The sequence below is a fragment of the Mus caroli genome, unplaced genomic scaffold (assembly GCF_978045245.1).
Source record: "Mus caroli unplaced genomic scaffold, Mus_caroli_1 scaffold_2, whole genome shotgun sequence".
NCBI lineage: Eukaryota > Metazoa > Chordata > Mammalia > Rodentia > Muridae > Mus > Mus caroli.
Genome location: NW_028227257.1, coordinates 44,585,839 through 44,609,406, shown reverse-complemented (window position 1 = coordinate 44,609,406; position 23,568 = coordinate 44,585,839). Strand labels below are relative to the sequence as shown.

The window sequence follows — 23,568 nt, the reverse complement described above, 5'->3', positions numbered from 1 at the left end:
CAGTTCCTTATTTCATTCATAAACTTCTTCTTCAACTTCTGTGAAGTCCTTTTATTGGAGAAGGTTGGTCCCTGAGTCCCTGAGCAGTGTGCTGGCCAAGGGTTACTTCAAAGGGGCATGACTGAGGACTGGACAGAAAAACAAATGAAAGCAGGGTTTGTCTCTGTTACGGTCATGGAGATTGACATCCACGAGAGAACATGTACATTATAGTAAGAAGCACAGAGAGAAATTTCGTCTAAATGTCAAGTTAAGTCTCTGTTACTAAGAAAATGTAAATCTTTGGGGAAAGAAAACAGCAATAACTTTAAAAGAAGCAGAATGTCAGCCTTCCGAGTGCATGCCCTGAACAAAGTTGGCAGTGTGCTTTTGCGAATTCTTTGAACTTTCAAATACTGAAATTGTGAACTGTGATTAAAATTTGACAGGGGAAGCAGATACAGAGAGTGATGACGATGACGACGACGATGACTGTAAAAAGTCTTCCATGGATGAGGTGGGTTACGGATAGCTTACGATTCTCTTCTGCCATCTAGTGGGCAAAAGAAATAACCACAGGACATTGGATTGCCAACTCCATTTCCCCGCCCTCCCCAGGCAATTAAATGATTTGTCCAATGGTCTGAAATCCAGAGAGAGTATAGGGTTTGCAGGAGTGTTCAGAAATGTGACAGTGATTCCACTGTCTTGATTTTGTATCAACCAAAATGATGTGTTGATATTAGCTCTCCAAAGGATGCTGCCAGCTCAAAGTAATAATTGCCCAGAACTCAAACAAATCAGCGATAGTTCAATGAGGACTGAAGGATTTTCTTTCACTCAATATCACAAAACTTATACTGTCTCTGCATTGAAATATGTTCCTAGAGTCTTTGGCTCTGTACTGGCAGCCCTTATAGTAAACAAAAGTAACTCTTCTTCGGTTTTAAAATATTCATTTGCTTACTGAGCTGTTTGCTAACTTGGTTATGTGACAGGATGCTATCATTAGGCAGCCCCGTCTGACCTGACTTAACTTTGTAGCTCAGGCTAGCCTCAAACTTAAAATCCTCCTGCTTCAATATCTAGAATGCTTGGAGCACCGATTTGTATTAACTACAGGTAGATCAATAAGCATTTTATTGTTTGGTTGGTTGGTTGGTTGGTTGGTTGTTTGGTTGTTTGATTTTGAGACAGGATTTCTCTGTGCAGCCCTGACTGTCCCAGAACTAGCTCTGTAGAGCGAGGTTGGCTTGAAACTCTACCTGCCTCTGCCTCCTAAGTGCTGGGTTTAAATGTGTGTACTACGACTGCCCAGCTTAATAAACTATTCTTATTTGGCATCCTTTTCCTTATGAATGAGTCTCACTGGGTAGCCTAGGATGGTCTCAAACTCCAGGAGTAAAGCAGTCTCTTCATCTCAGCCTCCATGTAGCTGAAACCACACCTCTGAAACACGGTGTCCAGCTTAGTTTAAAATATGCTTTTTATGTCCCCACTAAATTTCCTCTTGATTTCCAAGACGGGCACTGCTGTAATAACTGAGGCTCCATCTGTCTGAGAGTGGCTTCAGGGTACACTTGGATCATTCCAGAATTGTCTATTTTTAAATGAGTATTTCCCAGTTGGCATTTAACCAGAATATTTCTCCTAGAGTTTTTACAAAGAAACCTCATCTCTATGCATTTTTCTCTGCTAAACTAAAAAATGAGAAAATATTAGACCCATCTCTAGAGGCCAGTCTTGTGCAAGTAAGGACTACGGGTTTCCTTTATTAAAACTCATATTATAGCATATGTAATTGCAGATAGCATCTAAATTAATGTAAGATCTCACTATTTGCCAGGCACAGTTCCAAGCTCACTCCTCCCCCTTTCTTTCTTCTTTCCTCCCCCAACACCCTCTTTTTTGAGACAAGGTTTTCTCTGTGTAACCCTGGCTGTCCTATAACTCGATTTGTAGACCAGACTCAAACTCAGAGATCTGTCCGCCTGCCTCTATCTCCTAGAGCTGGGATTAAAGGCAAGCACTACCACACCCAGTTTTTTTAATCCTACTTGTAATAATTATAAAACTTGACATGCTATAGGGCTGATTTACGTTTCTAATTTTGCAGGTGATTAAACAGCAGGTAATTTACTTGTCCATAGTGGAGCAGCTTCTGACCAGCAGGCTTTGGATTTAATATCAGATGGTTTTGTTCTGGGACCTAAGCCGCTACACTGCTGCCATACAGCACACCTTTACACACAGGAACCAATGACGGAGGGGGAATGTTTACCACAAACTAGAGGAATTGTTTGCAGAGCCCAACTCTCCTTACACAAGGCACCTTTGTTTAATTATCTCTTTTTCAGGTCATACAGTGTTTACCTACATGATAACCGTTACTGTCAAATGAGTTCTTTATTTACTGACTGTAGACTTCCTCTGTGCTCTCTGCTATACAGGACAGCAGATCCTGTGGGCATCACCTTATTAACACAGATTTTCATTCCTGATACCTGGTGTATCAGAAGAGGGCTGAGTCCCTCCATCCCTATAAAACAATGCATCTCAATGTTCTTAATGCAATGACCCTTTTATACAGTTGATCATGTGGCAACCCCCAACCATAAAATTATTTTTGGTACTACTTCATAACTATAATTTTGCTACTCTTATGAATCTTAATGTAAATATCTGCATTTTCTGATGCTCTTAGGTGACCCCTGTGAAAAGGTCAGTTGACCACAAAGGTGTTGCAACTCACAGGTTGATAACCACCCTGCCATCTCTCACATTCATAAAATAGCCATACAGTGAGCATTCATAATCTGAAAATCTAGAGCTGGGCGTGGTGGCACACACCTTTAATCCCAGCACTTGGGAGGCAGAGGCAGGCGGATTTCTGAGTTTGAGGCCAGCCTGGTCTACAAAGTGAGTTCCAGGACAGCCAGGGCTATACAGAGAGACCCTGTCTCGAAAAAAACAAACAAAGAAACAAACAAAAACAAAAAAGAAGAAGAAGGAAATCTAGAGTCTAAAGTGCCCAAAACATCAAAACTTTGAAAGGCTGAGCTGACACTCCACATGGAAAATTCTACACCATGATTTTTTAAAAAATTGTAATGTACTGGTTTCAATACTCAGCATTAGAAAAAAATTAAGCAGCGAGTATAACATGCCAGTGAGTTTTCAGTGAATTTTTTGGTTAGACTTAGGTCTTGTCCCCAAAGTATCTATTATATTTAAACAAACACTGCAAACACTACAAATTTCAAACTCTAAAACATATGCGCCACCGGGTGTTTGTGATGAGGACTGGCCTGCCTTGCATCCCTCCCCGAGGTAGATATCTATGAAGTTCTCTTCAGAAGGAAAGGATTTTCTACTCCATTTTCCTGAGAAGCTAACCCTGCATAGTGTAAGGCTGACTCTGAAAATGTTTATTATTTTTTACTTTTGCTTCCAGGGGACTGCTGGCAGTGAAGCCATGGCCACAGAAGAGATGTCTAACCTGGTGAACTATATTCAGCCTGTCAAGTTTGAGTCCTTTGAAATTTCAAAAAGTAAGACTTCCTGCAGAAAAATCTCTAGTGTAGTGTATAAACAGGAAGTAATCAGAATTTGTTAGGAGTGTTCTGTTCTGGACATCTTGGATATTTGCCTGGATTGCACATCTTAATATTACAGAAAAATAACTACTTTAACACTTCAAAGATATAATTATATTTAATACATTAGAAAAGCATATGATAATATTACATGATATTCCGCCACATATTTGGATACTGGAAAGATATTGTCCAACTGATCGAGAATTTCACATTTCTCTTTGTCTTGCTACAACCCCCATGGGATCACTAGTGAGATGGTGATAATGTTAACCATCCAAGCATGACAGAAGGGAAGCAGGAACAACTTGGACAAGCTTGATACCTCAAAATAGAACCAACCCACCCGGGTTCCATTTGTCCAGCTCATATCATGTACTTATGTGACTAGGTGACTATGTGACTTGGTGACTCAATTCATATCACTCTTAGTTTTCCCTTCACCTAACTATGGATCCATATTAAATTTTTTTAAAAAGTCATTTTTCTGTTACCTAGTAGGGGAAAACCCTTTTATGGAAGTGCCACATATACACATACACATACATACTATACACATTCATATACGGTAAGATAATATCAGAACAAAGAGGCTCCTCTAGGTGTCCTAGCTGCTTAACTGAAATTCTGGTGAAATACAACAGCCTCATTTTAAAAAATGCAGATATACCAACTTTAAGCTTCTATGTGGCATCATTATTTATATTTATGCACTTCTGCTCTGAGTTGCTTAGTAGCACTTGGCGTCTGGCTAAGGAAAGGAACTTAAATTTCACTGTAGCTCATACATAAAGATGAGCATTTTCTGATACCATAATTGCCAATTCTTGTTCCCTGAAGCGGTTCAATGTAAGCATCCTAATGGAGTGGATTTCCTGCCATTTAGCTTCACTTTCTATGGTTCTGCTGTGCAAAGAGGTCCTAGAGGCACTTCCAGGCAGAGTGGTGAGGACTGGATATTCTGGGGAACCCAGTGATGCTGTGGACATTTAAACACCTTCTCCTCTGGTTTCTCTCACTTCATCACACTAGAAATCTCATTGATCGTATTTTATCCATCCTAAAGACTTAATTTTAATTAAAAGTCCTGATTAAAATAATTAGTTGCATGAAAGTAAATTAACAATGAACCAAAAATAAAGGATTTGGGGTTTCTGGAAAGTAAATTAGGTGAGTGGGCAATGGACAGATGGATCAGGAGGAGAGAATATGGTTCATGTTTTGAAAGTGAGAGAGGAAAAGACAGACAAACATCCCAATGATCATCAGCTTTCAAAATGTAGAGCTGTTTCCTGACTATGTGAACACATGCCTGAGTGCAGGGCATAGTCACTAACAAGATCAGTCTTTCTAAACTGAGGTCACTTTGTTTTGCCCCTGCCCCTCTTGAGGCTTAAAGTCCACTTCAGCATGTTTTCCTAACAAGCAGGTAGTCAAGAATGCCAAGTTCTCTGACACACTCACCTCTTTGGCTGTTTGTTGTCATCTACCATGAAAACAAGGCTCACAGACTCCCAACTTCTCCAAGGACTGCCCTCCTTTCACAGATCTAATTCTGATGCCACACTAGCTGTGACTTTAAGAGTTAGCAGTATGACATAAATAACATGCAGTGTCAGCAGGGACATCCCCACAGCACCTTCGGCAGATACCCCAAGAAGCCAAGCTGGAGGGATTTAGAACAAGACCATTTCCTTGTCATATTACACCTGTTAATTAATTCATTCATGCCCTACAAAACCATCAGTCTTTCTCACCCTAGCTATGAATACTTGAAGAGGAAATTTGCAAGACTCAACTTTTACTGCTAGTAAATGGTTTATCTATAAAAGTCTTACTATGCATTACTATGCAGTTCCTACCTTCTAAGTCACTGAACATTTGTTTATTTCCTTTAGAGTATTATCATTTATAATACTGAATTTTATATCTTGCCCTGTTTGTTGTTGTTGAACTCAGAAAGAAATAAAAGCTTTGAAATGTCTTCCTTCGTGGAAACCAAAGGACTTGAACAACTTACAAAGTCTCCTGTGGAATTTGTAGAGTATCCTTGATTTGATGAATGACTGCTGAACTCACCTGTTTAATTCATGGTTTGTTTGTTTGTTTGTTTGTTTGTTTGATAAGAGAGATGAATAGAATGGATTCCATCTACAGCCCAAGTCTCAGGTGTCACAATGTGGTAGCCTGGTCTATAGAGAGACAAACTGGCTTTAGGATAGCAGAGGTCCTGGCTACAACGCTTCCTCAAGCCATCAACCTCTGACTCTGAGTTCTTTGGCAATTTGCTTAATTTTTATTTTACTCATCTTTAAACAGAGGTAACTCTACTAACATTACAATTTGCTATTTGATTGGGTACAATATATGTAACACAAGTGTATATACTTAATACACTTGTCTAGGTATGCTCTCTAGGTTTATAAATATGTATGAATAATGATAACAATTGTATGTATGCATAGCCATAAACCTGGATGAGCATCTTACATACATGCAACTTATATTCAATTAAAAAGGAATGGAAACAATGATCATAATGATATAAATGTAAATTATGTTAATGGTGGTTTCTAGTTTTATGTTATTTCCTATGAATGAAAATCAAAGAAGTCTACATCTTACCTTTCATAAATTAATGTTACTACCCTAAAGAGATCTATTTCATGACATAATTCCTAGAATAAAATTCCTTTACATCTCATCAGTGTATCTGAGAATATAGCTTAGTCAAGCATGAAGGCTTGAATTTGAGCTCAGGGCTCATGTTTTTAGAAAGCTGGGTATGGTGACTTACATTTATAATTGCAGTAGGGTAGGGACAGAAGAATCCCTGTGGCTTAGTGGCCAGATAATCTAGCCTACTTGGGCAAGCTGTAGGCCTGTGAGAGACCCTGGCTCATAAAACCAAGGGGTAACATCCAAGGTTGACCTCCTGTATAACCTTAAACATAAATGTGCACCTGTACACATTCATACACACACACACACACACACACACACACACATACACACACACTCACCAGTGAGAGAAGAGGCAACAAATGTAAACTCTACACTTAAAGTCATACTAGTGATATTCTTTCCTCTTCCTTAATTCTCCAAGGAATCCTGTGACAAAGGAATTGTTCAGTTACTGTAATGCTCAGGAAACTGAGAACAGAAAGGTGAATTAACTTACACAAGATCATATGGCCAACAAGTTTTAATGTTAAGACCCGAATTAGTGTTGCACCAACTTCAGCCTTGCTTCCTTCATAAGAGCAAGTCCATCATGTTATCAAGATAGAGCAGTGTTCAGTGGCTACAAGGTTATTAGGATGGAAACAGCTAAAATGTGAAACAGGGTCAGAGATTTCTGTGTTCTATTTACATCATCAATCATAAGGACTGCCATAGTCTTGGCAAATAGCATTCACAGAGAATGTAAAGAAAAAGAGGGAAGAGCATTCACAAACAGCTTCAGGATTTGCACTGTCTACTACTGCCACACAGTACCATCCTGTTGTCACTACAACTTCAGCTATTACTGTGCAATCACAGACTTTGACACAAGTCGTTCTTGCTGTCCCAGTCTGTGGTATCCACAGGTTTCCCAGAAGCAATACGGTTTCTAAGAATACATATATTCTAGTAACTCATTCTGTGCATATCTCACCCATCGATTCCATGAGATCATTAATATCTACTTCGTTTCCCCAGTGAGAGATAAGAAAGTAGCATAATAGAATATAATAGATAACTCTGAAATTGTATTCACTACTTAACATGATGGTCCAGATACAACAAGATGCAACTTAGCAGGATATATCCCAAGGGAACACGTGTGGATTCATCCAACTACATGCCTCAACTCTTCTGGAATGCTGGCTGTCAGATGGTGGCGCTCAACTTCCAGACAGTGGGTAAGTAACACAGAGCTCACTGCCATTGCCTCATAGCCCAAGTGTCTGCAAGCCATTACCATGGAAACTAGGGGGAGGAAAAGAAAGCCAGATTTGACTGGAAAAAATAAATTTTAATGAAGGAAAATCAAAGAAAAGGAAAAAGACTGAAATTTGATAATTGAGAGTTGGTCTTTAATAATTTATGAAAAGGGTTTTGTATCTGGATTTCATGCTATTTTCCTACAGTCATATGTGTACTGACACACACATAAACCTGCACGTATGCACACACACACACACAGCCATGTACGCAAAGATGTACCTACACATACACAAGCAGACAGAAGCAGAAAAGAAGAAATCTTCCAAAAATAATGAGGCCACTAAGAAGTTCAACACTTCCCTTGGTAATTGTGTGTGTGTGTTTGTATGTGAGTGTGTGTGTGTGTGTGTCTGTGTGTGTGTGTGTGTGTGTGTGTGTACACTGACACACAGACATGCTTCTTCACATAGTTCCCTATTAAGAGGCAATGTACACAAGTGCATATACTGAAATATGCTACAGAAAATAGAATTTTGATATTACATGTATTTCTATATGTTGAGGAAGCATGCACACACATGAAGAGTGTGGGTGGGAGTTAGAAGAAATTTTGTGGGGCTAGTTTCCCTCCCCCTGGAGATTGAATCATACCCTCACAGGGCACAGCAAGCAACTTGACCTGCTCATCCATCTCACAGCCAGAAAACTTGAGTTCTAGTAGCTGCTTGTTAAGCATTTTCCACAATCCACTCAAAACCTCATTTCAGTCACTAACTAAGAATGTTTTTCTACTATTTACCAATGTTCTGAGACATGAGGTGGCTCAGATACCTTGGCCAAATGCTATCCTTAAATAACAGGAACAACAAAGGCAGATAACATCCATCTTCCACTGTTCTAGCTACATCTCTTTGACTATTGTCTAGGTTGAACACTTCACGTGCTCCTTCATCTTTATTGTTTTGCTTCCTTAAGCTGCCCAGTCCCACAGCAGGCTGACCTGCAAGTCCTCCTCACTGCAGGAGTGTGCTAACAGAGTCAGCATATTGTCTTTTTTAGAACTAGAAAAAGTTTCACTTCATGAAGCATGGTACCTTCTGTCTTGTGCATTCTTTAGATGATAATACCTTCCACACCAACACCAAGTCCATATTTATTCTCCTGTCTGTCTCCGTTTTCAACTCTTCAAATTTTTATTTTTCATCAAATATTTGTATAATTTCAACATGAAAAGTCTTTTCATATATTTAATGTTAAACTCACCTTTTCTGTGGTGTTGGTGACACGAGGAACAAGATGCTAACGATGCCAACTATGTGGGACCCCATCACTTTCTCCACTCTATAGACTCTTCTTTATTTGGAACAAAAGCCTCTAAACCATCCAGGTTTGACTCTGGGGTATAGTCTCTTGAGGTCAGTTCCTTCAAGAACCTAAAGAGTTATCCCACTGAGCTAAAATTGTATCCTAACAGATGTGACTCATTTTGTTAATTTGGATCAGTGGATCACTTTCTATATTCTACTAAAATATCTGCCTGCCTCCATGGACACAGTTACCCAGGCTTCCATTTTGTTTTAGAAGCCCTAAAATCTTGGAAGAGTATCTGTGTATGCACATGTGTGTATGCACATGTATGCATGTGTGTCGGTGTGTGAGTCTGTGTATATATAAGCACCCACATGGAGGTTAGAGGACACCTTTGATGAGCCATCTCTCTCTATCATGTGAGTCCTGGGGATGGAATTCGATTTCTCTGACTTGATAGCAAGTGCTCCTTATCGCCTGAGCCATCTCACTGGCACTAATACTTTTCTTCCTGTTACTGTGTCCAATTGGCACTGTTTAACAATGCAGTTTCCTGAGCAACAGTGACTGTTTTAAGGATGAGAGGTCTGCTGTTTGCTTAAGTTACCTTGTCTAATTTTGGTGTCATAATCATAATAGTTTAATAAAGCAATAGAGAAATTTTAATTTATTTTCTCTGCTTCAAAAAGTGTTACATAGAACTCTGAATTTAAAAAAAAAAAAAACCTGTAATTACCTCTTTGCTGGCCTCATTAATACAAATAAATCACTTCACGGCTGGTTTGGAACAGCCAGACACTTCCTCGGTGCCTTAGGAATTTAAAATCTTGGTTCTGCTTTTTATTTTTATTTATTTATAATTTTTTTGTGCTGTGAATCAAATCTAGCTTTGATCTGATCCAGGATTTGGCACATACTAAGTAAATACTTCACCACTGAGATCCCAGGCTCTAAACTCTGTTATGATTTTTAGTCTCAGCAATTATAATAAATTTAGGGATTTATTTAGTGCACTGACTGTTAAGAAGACTTTGGCCAATAACCCTTGTCCACTTGAAAAGAGTCTTGGACAATTCATACTGGTTGTAATTAATCACAGAAATGCACATTTAAATGTCTTCCTATAAATTAACAAATAACTAAAGCACCCCTAATAGTGAGTTATATAAAAACCAGTCCTCAATAAATCTATTAAAATGGCTTATGTGAATTAAATTAATTTCAACTCTCTGGAGAGCATTTTAACAAGATTTACCTAAGCAGTAACAGCATTTTGACTCAACAATTTCCTTTACTTCTAGCAAAACCATTGCAAAGTTTTCAAAAAAAATTGTTATGACAGCCACTAAAACAATTATGTAAAATTCTGAAAATTCACTAGAAACTTAGATGTGTCCAAAGAATGGACTTGTTAAAAATCATTAACTCAAATATAAGTATTCAATGGAAATTTATACAGCTGTTAAAATTAAGGACAAAAAAATACTTTTTAAAATGACTATAATGTTTATAAAAATGTATTTGAATCAAAAAAGGTAACCCGATTATAAGCCAACCTGTTGGCAGTATTCTCTCTGACTTTGGGGATTGTAGGTCATTTTATTTTTTGTGTCTCCAAATTATTATAATGTCTATTTCTTGGTACAGGCATGAACAGTGGGGGAAGTGGGCTAAATTATTATACAGTCTTATTTTACAATTTCTAAGCACAAATGCACTCACCTGTGTGGTTTTGGCCATCAGATCTAGCTATGCAGATAAACATGGGCATGTATGAGTACAATGGGAAGAGTGGCTATAGGCTGAAGCCAGAGTTCATGAGGAGGCCGGACAAGCATTTTGATCCATTTACTGAAGGAATCGTAGATGGGATAGTGGCCAACACTTTATCTGTTAAGGTACGTATACGCACATCCTTACCACCCCTGGTCCCCACCCCTATGCTCGACACCCAAGTCCCAAATGCATCCCCGAGAAGAGGCTGAAGTATCACTTATTCTGCATAAAGAAGGATCTCTGTCATTAAAAACTTATGAGCTAGGAAGGCTCCTTCATACATCTTTCCTTTTAAGGATCAAACACTCATTAGAAATTTCCCCCAGACAACATAGAAATAAAGGAGCTGAGTCTCATTCTTAGGATGAGGATAAATGGAGCTTAAGAAATAGATGAAGTGGCCACTTCCCAGAGGCAAATCTCTCTGAGTGCAAGCATCCCACAGAGAAACGGACAGGGAAGCCAGCTGTCCGTCGGAACATCTTCCAGTCTTCCCTTCCCCAGGTCTCACCAATTCTAATTATTAAATATTAAACAAAAGCTGTCAGGTTACCATAGTATGGTTTATAATCTACCAGAGTATTCAAGGATGTAAAAATATTTCAATAATCTTAAAGGGTTGTTTTCTTCACTATGTATCCTATCCTAAAAATGAATTCCAAATATTCTTAATTCAGTCTTTGAAATAGATGTGAGAAGAGACTTTTTTAGCTGTCAAGAAGTATTTTAATGCCATGAGAGGGCTCCATTTTTATAAAGAACTTCCCCATGAATTCTGGAAGCATGTGGTTGTTGAAAGTGTTATAAAAAGTAAAAGTGTACTTTTTAAAGTCTCATTTATTTTGTGTTTCCATGAATATCTGTATGACTAATAAACTTTCAAAGCTAAATGTAAATGCATTTTCAGATTGACCTTAACAAAGTCATGTGAAAAACTTGTTCACACAATCCTCTGACAGTTTAATATCTAACCCAAACACTCCAGAAAAACACACACACACACACACCAGGGCCTTGCACCTGCTAAGCAAGTATTCTACCATTGATTTACATCTCAAGTGCTTAGTCTTTGAGAGAGAGTCTCGCTGTGTAGCCCAGGCTTGCCTTGGAGCTGCAATTCCTACAGTGCAACCTACAGTGCTAGGATGACAGGTCTCTACCTTCAAATTCAGCATTTCCTGTCAGTCCCTAATTCTCCTAAAAGTGAGCCACTTTATATTAAAGTTTCAAAATGTAATTATATCTTTAGAAGTTATTTAAAACCACAAATTATAGAGTGAACTATGCAAAAACAGTGCTGTCTAAATGTATTTGAGAATCTGTTTTCAGCAAATGATGTTTAATTCCTGTCAAGAACAGTTAAAACACACTCTTGAGATACACTACACAGCATGCAGTGACAGAATACTAATTTTAAGCATTCCTGTCAATTGTTGTTCTAGCTGACTCAGTCTAGCAGTAGCTTGATCTTTTTCAGATCTATCATACTTCCCATGTGTCTTTTTGTTTATTGATTTTCTGTTGAAACTTTTTCTCCAACAGTGGAAACAGTTATAAAACTATGACACAGATACAGAAAAGTTGGGGTGAAGGAGAAATAGTTAAGAGCCCAACGAAAAATTTACTCTGTAGTTTCTGTCCAATATGTAGGCCACTGCATAGAGTTCCACCTGCCTCCCTCATCACGCTTAGCCTGGAGTCCGGTTCCTGTTGGCTCTGTGATTCCTCTGTGTGGGTCTTCTGGCTGGGATTTTACAGTTTCTTTACAGTTTCAGATCTACAAGCTATTATGCTGATATACTGTCCCACTGGACTAGCAATAGAACACTGAGGCTTGGGGACATTGTACTTTAGGGCATGAGCCCTACAATTTCATCAAACAACATGAGCTCCCCAAACTTCAGGGCATATGAATTCCTTGCAGGACTCACTTCACTGGAAATTTTTTTTTACAATTTTTATATTATATATTTTCTTCATTTACAATTCAAATGCAATTCCAAAAGTCCCCTATACCCTCCCCCTACCCTGCTCCCCAACCCACCCACTCCTGCTTCCTGGCCCTGGCATTTCCCTGTATTGAGGCATATAATCTTTGCAAGACCAAGGGCCTCTCCTCCCAATGATGGCCAATTAGGCCATCTTCTGCTACATATGCAGCTAGAGACACGAGCTCATGAGGTACTGGTTAGTTCATATAGCTGTTCCTCCTATAGGGTTACAGAACCCTTCAGCTCCTTGGATACTTTCTCTAGGTCCTCCATTGGGGGCCCTGTGTTCCATCCAAAAGATGACTGTGAGCATCCACTTCTGTATTTGCCAGGCACTGGCATAGCCTCACAAGAGACAGATATATCAGGATCATGTCAGCAAAATCTTTCTGGCATGTGCAATAGTGTCTGTGTTTGGTGGTTGATTATGGTATGGATCCCCGGATGGGACAGTCTCTGCATAGTCACTGGAAAGTTTTAAAGCCTTCCAGGAGGTAAAACCCAAGTTCAACAGCGGTGATTGATTGCAGGTGTGGACTCACCAAGCTCATCATTGCCTTTCCTCCTCTCCAGTTAGCTATCTATAAATTGTTGGCCCACTTTGGCTCCCTAATGAATAGTTCAATATTGTGGAGTTGAATGAGAGTTTAAGGCTACATATTCACAAAACATCTCCCACATCTTCCTCTCTGTGTAACTAACTTGTCAACATCCAAGGGATCCATCACCCGTCATAGAGGTTAATGAAAACAGATAAAATGTCCCTATACTTCATTCCAGACAAAGCAGCAGGGACAGCGGATGATGGAGCAAACCCAGGTTATGTGTTTGGAACAAAGTCATGAGCTATTCAACAGTGTTCTGAGCTTACACATGACAGGGACAGGACTTCCAAGACAGTGGCTAGGGTAGAAATCCAGCATAGAGGTGGCAGAGGCTTACTCAGTGGGAGCTGAGAAAGGGAAAAGAACCTGCTGATGTGGTCAGAAATCCTGAAGGAGGCAGGAACCTGGAAATCTCCCTAGTTGGTCCTGTGTTCTTGTGTCCATTACTCTTTAATGCAGATCCCCAAGATGTTGACAACTGGATTTAGATAGGTGAAAACATGGGAACTGTTATGTAGACTTAACTCTTGTTTAAATATGTGACTTGATTAATTCTGTAGCTAGACAAAGGACCCCACTGTTGTACAGATGGCTAGCTGGATGAGGACAGAGGTCATGATTACTTCCAAGTGACTTTCAAGGATGCTGCTCACTTACTGCTCCCATATTGCTCGATCTGATTGGCTCCTAACCTGCCCATTCTCACCCAGTCTCCTCAATCAACTCTTTAAATGGAAGAGGAATGATGTTTCTACTCTTCCTTTTATTTCATTGTATGATTTCCCTCTCAGGCTGCCTTGGACTGTCTCAGTGTTGTCTCCTGATGCTTTGTTACTCATTGTTCAAGACCTCCTGATATTTTTCTAGATTATTTCAGGTCAGTTCCTCTCTGATAAGAAAGTTGGGACTTATGTGGAAGTGGATATGTTTGGCTTGCCTGTGGACACAAGGAGGAAGGCATTTAAAACCAAGACATCCCAAGGAAATGCTGTAAACCCTGTCTGGGAAGAAGAACCTATTGTATTCAAAAAGGTAGGTCTCCTGCCTGTTGCAAGAGGCAAGTTTATCTGGGTGTTTTAAACAGAGGAAAAACAAGCAGTTATTTGGTTATGGGTGTATAAAGCAGTTGTATTTTGAAGGTTATCATAAAAGCTTTAATTTTATTTTCTTTAGTATTTAGCACTATTTAATTGTATGAATGTATAGCCTGTGTATAAATCTGTGCAGCATATAAATATCAGAAGAGGCGAGTGGATCACCTAGAAATGGAGTTATAGAACTTTGTGACCTGCCATGTGGGTGCTAGGAACTGAACCTGGATCCTCTTTGAGAGCAACAAGTATTCTTAACCTCTGAGCCATCTCTCCATCCCCTTATTTTTAGGACTTGATCTAATATATCACAGTAGCTTCCTGTGAAAACCTATACACATAATGATGTGACTCCCAGTCTGAGTTCAGGGAACTTTCCTCATTGAGGGTATATGTGTAATAAGAAACTACCCTTTGGTTCAAATGCTCCTCAAATGGTACTAAGCACAGAAATATACCCAAATATAGCCATTTCTGCATGTGTGTTTTCTTACCTCACAGAGAGGCAGCTTAACTTTTAACCTAAATTGACAGAGTAGATACTCAGCTTTGGAAAAAGCAGGGCCAGCTTTTCTAATGCTTTTCTGGTTCTTTCTAGGATTTGCTTACTCTTATAACCAGAATCCTTCATACCCCCACAGGTAGTTCTACCTTCTCTGGCCTGTTTGAGGATAGCAGCATACGAAGAGGGAGGCAAATTTATTGGCCACCGGATACTGCCTGTGCAGGCTATTCGGCCAGGTATGCACAGCGTGGGGGGAGACTTTTATTAAAGAATGCCGTGGGAACTGTGGCTCCTCTGTGACTGTGCTGCATAACAGAGGCGTTAAAACTGCTCAGATCAGTCTGGTAGTCTTGCATGTTTGTCATGTTGCTGTGCTGTAAAAGTCAACTTTAGCCACAATACTTGTTCATAACAAGCTGCCTAAAACCTCACATACAAGGATTTGCAGGTCCCAGTTCATGAGTCTTGGGGGTTAGCGCTGTGTATTCGTTTCTTTTTTACTATATCATGAAAATACCTTGGTCAGACTGCTTTATAAAGAAAAGAAGTTTATTTTGCTCACAGTTTTGAAGGCTACCAAGGTTGAGATCTGATCATTTAATCAGTTTTCCCTCTGGTAAAGGTCTAATAGTGGAGGCTTCCTAGGGGAAGTAGGGTTAGGGGTCCCCTCACCAGACAGGAAATCAGAGAACTGGGTAAGGCCACACTAAAGTCTTTTTAATGAGAATGTCTCTCAAGAACCAGCTCTGGCAAGACCTAGTGGCACAGGCCTATAACTCCAGCTGTGCAGAAGGCAGCAGCTGGATGAGCACACAGCCCTCCATTATGGGAACCTGTGAGACAAAGCAGATTAGCCACAAGATGAAGGTTGACTGGGCTAGCCTGAGCTCATGGGAGACCAAGCACATTGGCCACAGCATAAGAATTGACTGGGCTATCCTGAGCTCAGTGGCACAGTTGTGCATTTGGGGTGCCATATGGGGTCATTTTTTGTTCCATCTTGTTCATTTTGGGGTGCATGCTGAAGTAGTGGTGGCACCCAACATAGGGACTCCTTTTTCCAACCCACAGGGATGTTAAAAGTGCCTAATTCTATATGTGTGTGTTCACTCTTTGCTTGCCCCAAAGCACTAATATCCCATGGACAAAGCAGATCTCCAACCACAAAAATCATGTCAAGTATGATTTATTATAGAGGACACATTTGGATCAATAATTCAAACTGGGACGTACAGTTTGCAAGGGGGGAATGTGATCACAACAGAAAAAAATAAAAATAAAAGCAGAGTCAGCAGTGTTTGAATTGTGTGATTAAGATGAGAAGGAGGTAGCCTGTTTGTGGAGCACCGCAGGTATGAATGGATGTAGCTCGCACTGGGAAACCAGCAGGTGACACTTGTGCTTGTCACCCTTCAGGCTATCACTACATCTGCCTGCGGAATGAGAGGAACCAGCCCCTGACGCTGCCAGCTGTCTTTGTCTACATAGAAGTCAAAGACTATGTGCCAGACACGTATGCAGGTAAACAGTGCCACCTGGGTCATCTGCATCTCCATGGCCTGATGGAAAGCTAACTGGGCCAATGCTGGGGCCCTGTGAGCCTCCTAAGCACTTCTTGTGTATGGATGCGGATGCTTAACAGTCAGCTGTTTGAGCCTTTCAGTGTCCATTGGAATCCTAACCAGTATTTAGTCTATTTCCACATGGGCAGTCTTATCCCCGTGGAACCAATACTCCCTAACCCCTTCTGCCTGCTTCCATGATTGTTTATCTAGATCTGTACAATGAATTTGCCTTCGCTAGTAGCAGATCTCTGATCCATTCTATGGATGGAGTCCTAAATTAAAAGGAATTAACTTAGCCAGAAGTCACATTTTTAAATGGATTGTTTGTTTGTTTTTTGTTTTATTTACCATGGGTCCTTGGAGTGAAAGACACTGGCCATTGGTGGACATTGTGACAAACTTGGGACACATGTTTTTGGCCCAAAGGTGGACAGCTGTAACTCTCTGCCTAGCCATTGCCATGCAAATGGCACTCAAATTGCCAAGTCTTTGATTATTGTTCCAATAATCTGGAAGACAGACTTTATGTGAAGAGTCTCTGTTTATAAAGCACATTTAACCAACTAAGCCAAGTATGGAGACCACTGCTAGGATAGACAAAACCTTCAAAAAGAAGGTGGAGAAGATGCAATTGGGGGGTGGGTATTTGAAATACTCATCATTGGCTCTCAAAACTGAGGGACTATGACTTCTCTCAGAAGTTTTATCATAATCCCCACCCATGTGAAATTTCAAAACATGGACTATCTGAGTGGAGAGTTGCAGGGACACGTGGAAGAATGCTGATGCTACATGGATGGGTGGGACGGGGAGATGAATTAATGCACATGGATAGATGATGGGTTGTATGCATAGATGACGGGTTGTATGCATAGATGATGGGTTGTATGCATAGATGACGGGTTGTATGCATAGATGATGGGTTGTATGCATAGATGATGGGTTGTATGCATAGATGATGGGTTGTATGCATAGATGATGGGTTGTATGCATAGATGATGGGTTGTATGCATAGATGATGGGTTGTATGCATAGATGACGGGTTGTATGCATAGATGACGGGTTGTATGCATAGATGATGGGTTGTATGCATAGATGGTCCCTTGGATGGACAATGGAGAGTCAAATCCTCCAGAAACCTTGTCTACAATGTCTCACCCCTGTTTAGATGTAATCGAAGCTCTATCAAACCCAATCCGATATGTCAATCTGATGGAACAGAGAGCTAAGCAGCTGGCTGCATTGACCCTGGAGGATGAAGAGGAAGTAAAGAAGGAGGTGAGACGGGATCCAATCTCAATTCATGACTGTCACATGAGTTCCACATCTACCTGCCCGCATGGGCGCTATTGTATCACACCTCAAACATGGCACGCTGGGATACACCTTCATGGATTTCAGCCTCAAGTCAGAACACTTTACATGAGTCACCAAAATTTCCACATTTTTTTTCTCTTTAGCATTCTTTAGACCGCACCTGTGCCTTATCCTGTGGTTGTAGTGAATGGTGCATATCTTTTCTAGAGGTTTCTGGGTTGATTTAGGAACTAAATCACTAGGAAGTGATCATCATTAAATCATTGTATCTTCTTTTCCTTTTAATTTAAAATGAATGGTTTTCCACGTGATTTGTGATATATTATAATACAGAAAATACCTGCCAAGGGCTAGTGAGAGGCTTAGTGTGTAAGGGGGTCTGCCACCAAACCTGACAACCTGAGTTCCATCCCTGAGACACATACGGTAGACGGAGAAAAGGAATTCCTCCAAGTCAAATTATACATGGGCGTCATGGCATGCATATGCTCACACACCTGCCAGGCCAGGTTCATTGTTGCAGCTCACAGGGGCACAGCAGTGTAAGCACTCATCGCTACAAGCCTTCCTCTCATGACTGTCTGGGAAGTACGACAAAGCTTATCGTAAATTATGTTTTCCTTTTCATTGGATGCTAAAACATTTTTTTTTAATTTCCTCCCTGATCTTTTCAGTAACCCATCAGTGATTTAAAAGTGTACAGTTCTATCTCCACGTATTTGTGTAGCTTCTGTGGTTTCTCTTGCAATTGGTTTTTTAAGTTTCTTGCTGTGTGCTCTGATGAGCTATCAATGGTTGTTTTGATTCGTTTGCATTTGGTAAGACTATGGTTGTGGCCTAGCATATCTTAGAGGAAGCTCCTTGGGGTGCTAAGAAGATTTATTTATTTATATTTATTTTTACTTCTTGTTCTTTTGCTGAAAATAAATGGTTTATCCTGTGTAATATATTGTTGGGAACAAAATAAAAAGGGGGGCCTGAGGCCCTGGGGAAGAACGGAAGGAAAAAGATGCCCACACCCCGCCAGAGTTTCCCTATTCTCTGGTCAGTCAGGCGTGGGAGGGCTGCTATCTACCCTACCCACTCATCCCTGGGTGGGAACTCCTCTATCCCACTCTTCAAGGGGTGGTCAAGGGGCAGCCCTGTCTGGGGACACCCCCCCCCAAGCTGCTTTGCTAAAGCCACTAGGGTTGTGGGAGAGAGGGAAGAGGGAAGAAGTTCCCAACACTGACCAGAGTGCGCAGTGGAACTTGAAGGAGCAGAGCAGAGACTCTATAGTTTTATAGAAATGCAGGGGAAAGAGAGAAGGTTAGAAAGGAAGAAGAAAAAGAAGAAGAAGAAGAAGAAGAAGAAGAAGAAGAGAGAGAGAGAGAGAGAGAGAGAGAGAGAGAGAGAGAGGAAAGAAGAAGACAAAGAGAAAGGGAAAAGGAGAGATAAATGAGAGAAGAGAGAGGTGAGAGGACAAAGGAATAAGAGAGCGAGGTGCAGGCTGAGCACCCCTTTTTATGGTCTTCACTGTTGCTAGGTAACTGGGGAGGAGTTTAGCTTGAAGGTCAGAAGCTTAGGCCATTGCTTACGTGACTACTGACCATGCTTCTCTTGTGGGGGCTGTGGGAGGTGGTACCTTAGTCAGGAGCCGGAGTTCCAGGAGCATGAGGGGACACCTACCGTGTCATGTAGGTGAATTATGACCATCGGGGTTTAGACCTCAGCTCGACTGGAGACCAGCCTGCAATTCCCCACAATATATCCCAATTATAATTTTCCCTTCCTCTGCTCCTTCTATCTGGATTTTTCTATCTTTCTATCTCTTTCTCTCTCATTCAAAAATTCATATGATTCTATGAGACAATAATAAAATATAATATAGTAAAATATAATAAGATAAACCAAAAATTGGCACTTCAGAATTAGACAAAACAAACAGAAGGAAAAGAGCGCAAGAGAAAGCACAAGAATTAGTGACCCATGTGTTCACACACTCAGGAATCCCATAAAAACTCTAAACTGGAAGCGATAGTATATATGAGGATGAGCTATAGGGTGCCTGATTATGCTTGTCTGTTAGCTGCTGTGGCCAGAGAGGAGTTATTCACATCAAAGGCCCACTAGCAGGCACCCACAGTCTTCAGCTCTTCAGCTGAAGCAGCCACTGGTGAAAACCCATCCTGGTGATGGAGCCTCCCAGCTTGTTTCTCTGTCACAGGGCAGATTGTCTCTGTAAGGAGATGGATGGAGGCAGTGGAGAACCTTTCCTACTCTAACCCTCCTGGCTCCTTCAGAAGCTTCATTTTGTACCCAGCATCACTTTTTTTTTTTTTTTTTTTGGTGTGGCTTTGACGATTTAATTTTCTTTTTTTTTAATTTTTAATATTTTTTTATTACGTATTTTCCTCAATTACATTTCCAATGCTATCCCAAAAGTCCCCCATACCCCCCCCCCACTTGCCTACCCACCCATTCCCATTCTTTTGGCCCTGGCATTCCCCTGTATTGGGGCATATAAAGTTTGCAAGTCCAATGGGCCTCTCTTTCCAGTGATGGTCAACTAGGCCATCTTTTGATACCCAGCATCACTTACCAAGAGCTGGTCTCACATACAAAGAGCCTGCTTATGGAGGATAAAAACAGTAAAGCGTGCAAAAAGCATAGAAACTGAGACATAGGTCAGAACTAATTTTGTTTCTCCTTTTTGATAAAATGATTAGAAATGTACAGTTCTGGTTAAGTTGAGATTATGTTGGACATTTCCACTATCTACGAGAAGCTTTAAAATCACAGACTCCACATTACTCTCATAGAAAATAAGAAGACCACCATACTGCCCTACCCACTGCCCATAAAGGTGTCTAAATCCTCCATGGCCTTGGTTTTGAAACTGAAGAAATATATACACATTTATACGCATACATATGCATATACATACACACACACACACACACACACATACCTATATACATATACAGAGCCTTGACCGCACACTCATCTGAATGAGGCCTCTCTGAATAAAAGCAGCCATAGTTTTAACAGAAGATTCTATCTAGGACAGGTTAGGTGCCGGAGACCCTAATTCAGTAGCAAAGACATCTTCCATTGACTCTTTGAACATGTTGCTTCTAAAAGTCCTTTCTTTTTTTTTTTCTTTAATTTTTATTATGTATTTTCCTCAATTACATTTCCAATGCTATCCAAAAAGTCCCCAATACACTCCCCCCCCAGTCCCCCACCCACCCACCCCCACCCCTTGGCCCTGGCATTCCCCTGTACTGGGGCATATAAAGTTGGCAAGTCCAATGGGCCTCTCTTTCCAGTGATTCTATTTGAACATAAAAACATCAGTGAACTGTAAAACATTACTAGATTTCTAGTTGGATAATGAGTTACCTTCTTAGGATAATTTTTTTAATCTGCCGTCTCCCCCTGGGTTCAGTTAACAGGCATTAATTATATACCAAATGAAAAAGGCATAATTCAAATTCTATCCTTAATAACCTGTGTCCAGACTGAGATGCTCGTCTTTATGCACTATGTAAATTATGGTTGGACACTAGAGGTTGCATGAGGTTTGCTGCACGCACTTTCACTGTTTTCCTCCTTTTCTTCTCATTTGGTTTTTGTTTGGTCTTCTGTTTTGTTTATAGCGAGCATATTGCTGCATAGCCCAGGCTATGCTCAAATTGTACATCTTTCTGCATCTGTTTCCCAGGTTCTGGGATGGCTGGTTGGTCCCTCGGCACCTGAGTATTTTTCTCACTTTAAAAATCACTGTTCAGCCGGGTGTGGTGGTGCACGCCTTTAATCCCAGTACTCGGGAGGCAGAGGCAGGCGGATTTCTGAGTTCGAGGCCAGCCTGGTCTACAGAGTGAGTTCCAGGACAGCCAGGGCTATACAGAGAAACCCTGTCTCGAAAAACAAACAAAATAAATAAATAAATAAATAAATAAATAAATAAATAAATAAATAAATAAAAATCACTGTTCAGGTTGTTGGTCAACAATGTTGCAGAATAAAAACAAAACAAAAACAAGACAAAAACATGATCTCAATCCTAGATAAATAAGCAGCTATACATATTTCTCTAAAAACCGAATTAATTGAAATTAATTTAATTAATTAATTGAATTGAATTAATTAAAAATTGAATTATACAACCAAAAAGAAACTCTTTAGTAATAGATAGGCACTATCAGTCATTGATACAGATAATACTAGGATGCTGTCTGTGTGTAATTTAGTCTACAATTTTAATAAAAGTTCAAAGCCCAGATACTTTAATGTAAGATGCCAAGTAAAATATCACCAACTCTTATTTTCTACTTTTAAAATATATCTATAAAGAAAAAACTGTGACTCAATATATCTGCTGGATAATATTCCATACAGACTTTAATGTCAAAATAAAACATTTGAGCTTGAGTGTCACGCTGAGAATGGTATGTCCAAAGCATGGGGATAAAGGTTCTCATGGCTGTTCACACTTGTGTGTGCACACTCGTGGCCCACAGAGTGCTTGCTGAGAGGTTACTTTGTGGGGATCATTTCTCTTTCCACAACGTGGAGTCTCAGGGTTTAAACTGAGGGTTTTAGGTGTTGTGACAAATGCCTTTACCAGCTGCGCCTGATAGAAATCTTCTAATAAGTAATGTATATTATAGATTAAAACCACAGCAGGCAAATTCCCTGAGAGAAAGGGGACCACACCCCAGGGAAGAAGTGGGTTCATGTCCTCCCCAGCAGCTATTTTGGATGAGGTACTAGGAGCCTTTAGGGGTTAGGCTCTAATCGTCCATATTAGGCATCAGCCCAGAGCCATATGTCAGGAAGTTAGGATCTGACAGTTGTGGGGGCGCGCGGGGGGAGCGGGTGATTCTTGTTTTTAATTTGTGTGTGTGTGTGTGTGTCTACAGTGATCTAGCAGCATATCAGAGGACCAGGGAGAAAGTACATGTAATAAACACTGCTGCTTTCCATGTACCTGGCAGTATATTAACGTATTTGGCATTTTGGTTTGTTAGTTGGATTTTGGTTAGTTGGACAAATATTCTCCCATTGAAATACATTCCAAGCTATCAATTGTTTACGGATGGCCTTGAATTCACAGTGTAGCCTGGACGGCTTATGAACTTGTGATCCCCCTGCCTCGGACCCTAAGTAGCTAAGATTGCAGACAGGAGCTGCCAGCCCCTCTTTCATGTATTCCTTAAGGTGTCCATAATTTCTTTTAGCAGATAAGGAGATGTAGGTACTCAAGTGCTAGATTTCTTGCCCAGAGCCACACAACTTATAAACATAGGAGTTAGGATATGATCTCTCAACTCCTCGTGTATACCAGAATGTCTCTAAATTTTAGATAGATCAGGAGTGGATGGTGACATGCTTAGCCTGATTCAGTGGGTCTGGGTGTGGGCCTGATACGCATACTGACAGAATCTCCTGGCCTGTGGAGCATACTATGCGCAAAACACATCTACACCACACCACCATGTGACAAATCTGCAGTATTCTGGAGACTTGTTAGCAAGGAGGGGTTCTTCCTATTCTCCCGGACAGCAGGGTATCTGTGCAGATGAACACATCTGGGTGTTGTGAGAGAATGAACAAGACCTCCACAGGCTCAGGGCAGACAAAACCACAGCATAAAGCAGGGAGGTAAGGCCCCTTCCTCAGAGGAGCTATGGACAATTGATAGCTGCCAAGGGATGGAGAGTCAGTTGTCTCTAAGGGTTTGGCCCTGGTGAAACCTCCAAACTCCTTTAGATGGTGCCACTCCCAAGAGTATATGGGCATCACATATTGGACTTCCTGAATTTTAAAGACATGAAGAAATGAAGTTGGGTGAGGAAAGGGAGATATAATGGGAGCAGTTGAAGGAGGGAAAAATATGAACAAGACACATTGTGAGAAA

At 40.5% G+C, this 23,568-nt stretch overlaps 1 protein-coding gene across 2 annotated transcripts in view; it reads left to right on the top strand.

The window, feature by feature from the left end:
- Plcb1 (phospholipase C beta 1) overlaps positions 1–23,568 on the top strand; it is a 694,761-nt gene that overhangs the window by 541,544 nt on the left and 129,649 nt on the right. For both annotated transcript variants that reach the window (XM_085833870.1, XM_085833871.1), the window contains exons 15-23: positions 429–496; positions 3,434–3,530; positions 5,535–5,619; positions 7,356–7,480; positions 10,557–10,711; positions 14,053–14,221; positions 14,922–15,017; positions 16,198–16,302; positions 17,515–17,624. In XM_085833870.1, the coding sequence (XP_085689996.1) occupies positions 429–496; positions 3,434–3,530; positions 5,535–5,619; positions 7,356–7,480; positions 10,557–10,711; positions 14,053–14,221; positions 14,922–15,017; positions 16,198–16,302; positions 17,515–17,624 (1,010 nt within the window). The remainder of the gene's footprint in view (positions 1–428; positions 497–3,433; positions 3,531–5,534; positions 5,620–7,355; positions 7,481–10,556; positions 10,712–14,052; positions 14,222–14,921; positions 15,018–16,197; positions 16,303–17,514; positions 17,625–23,568) is intronic.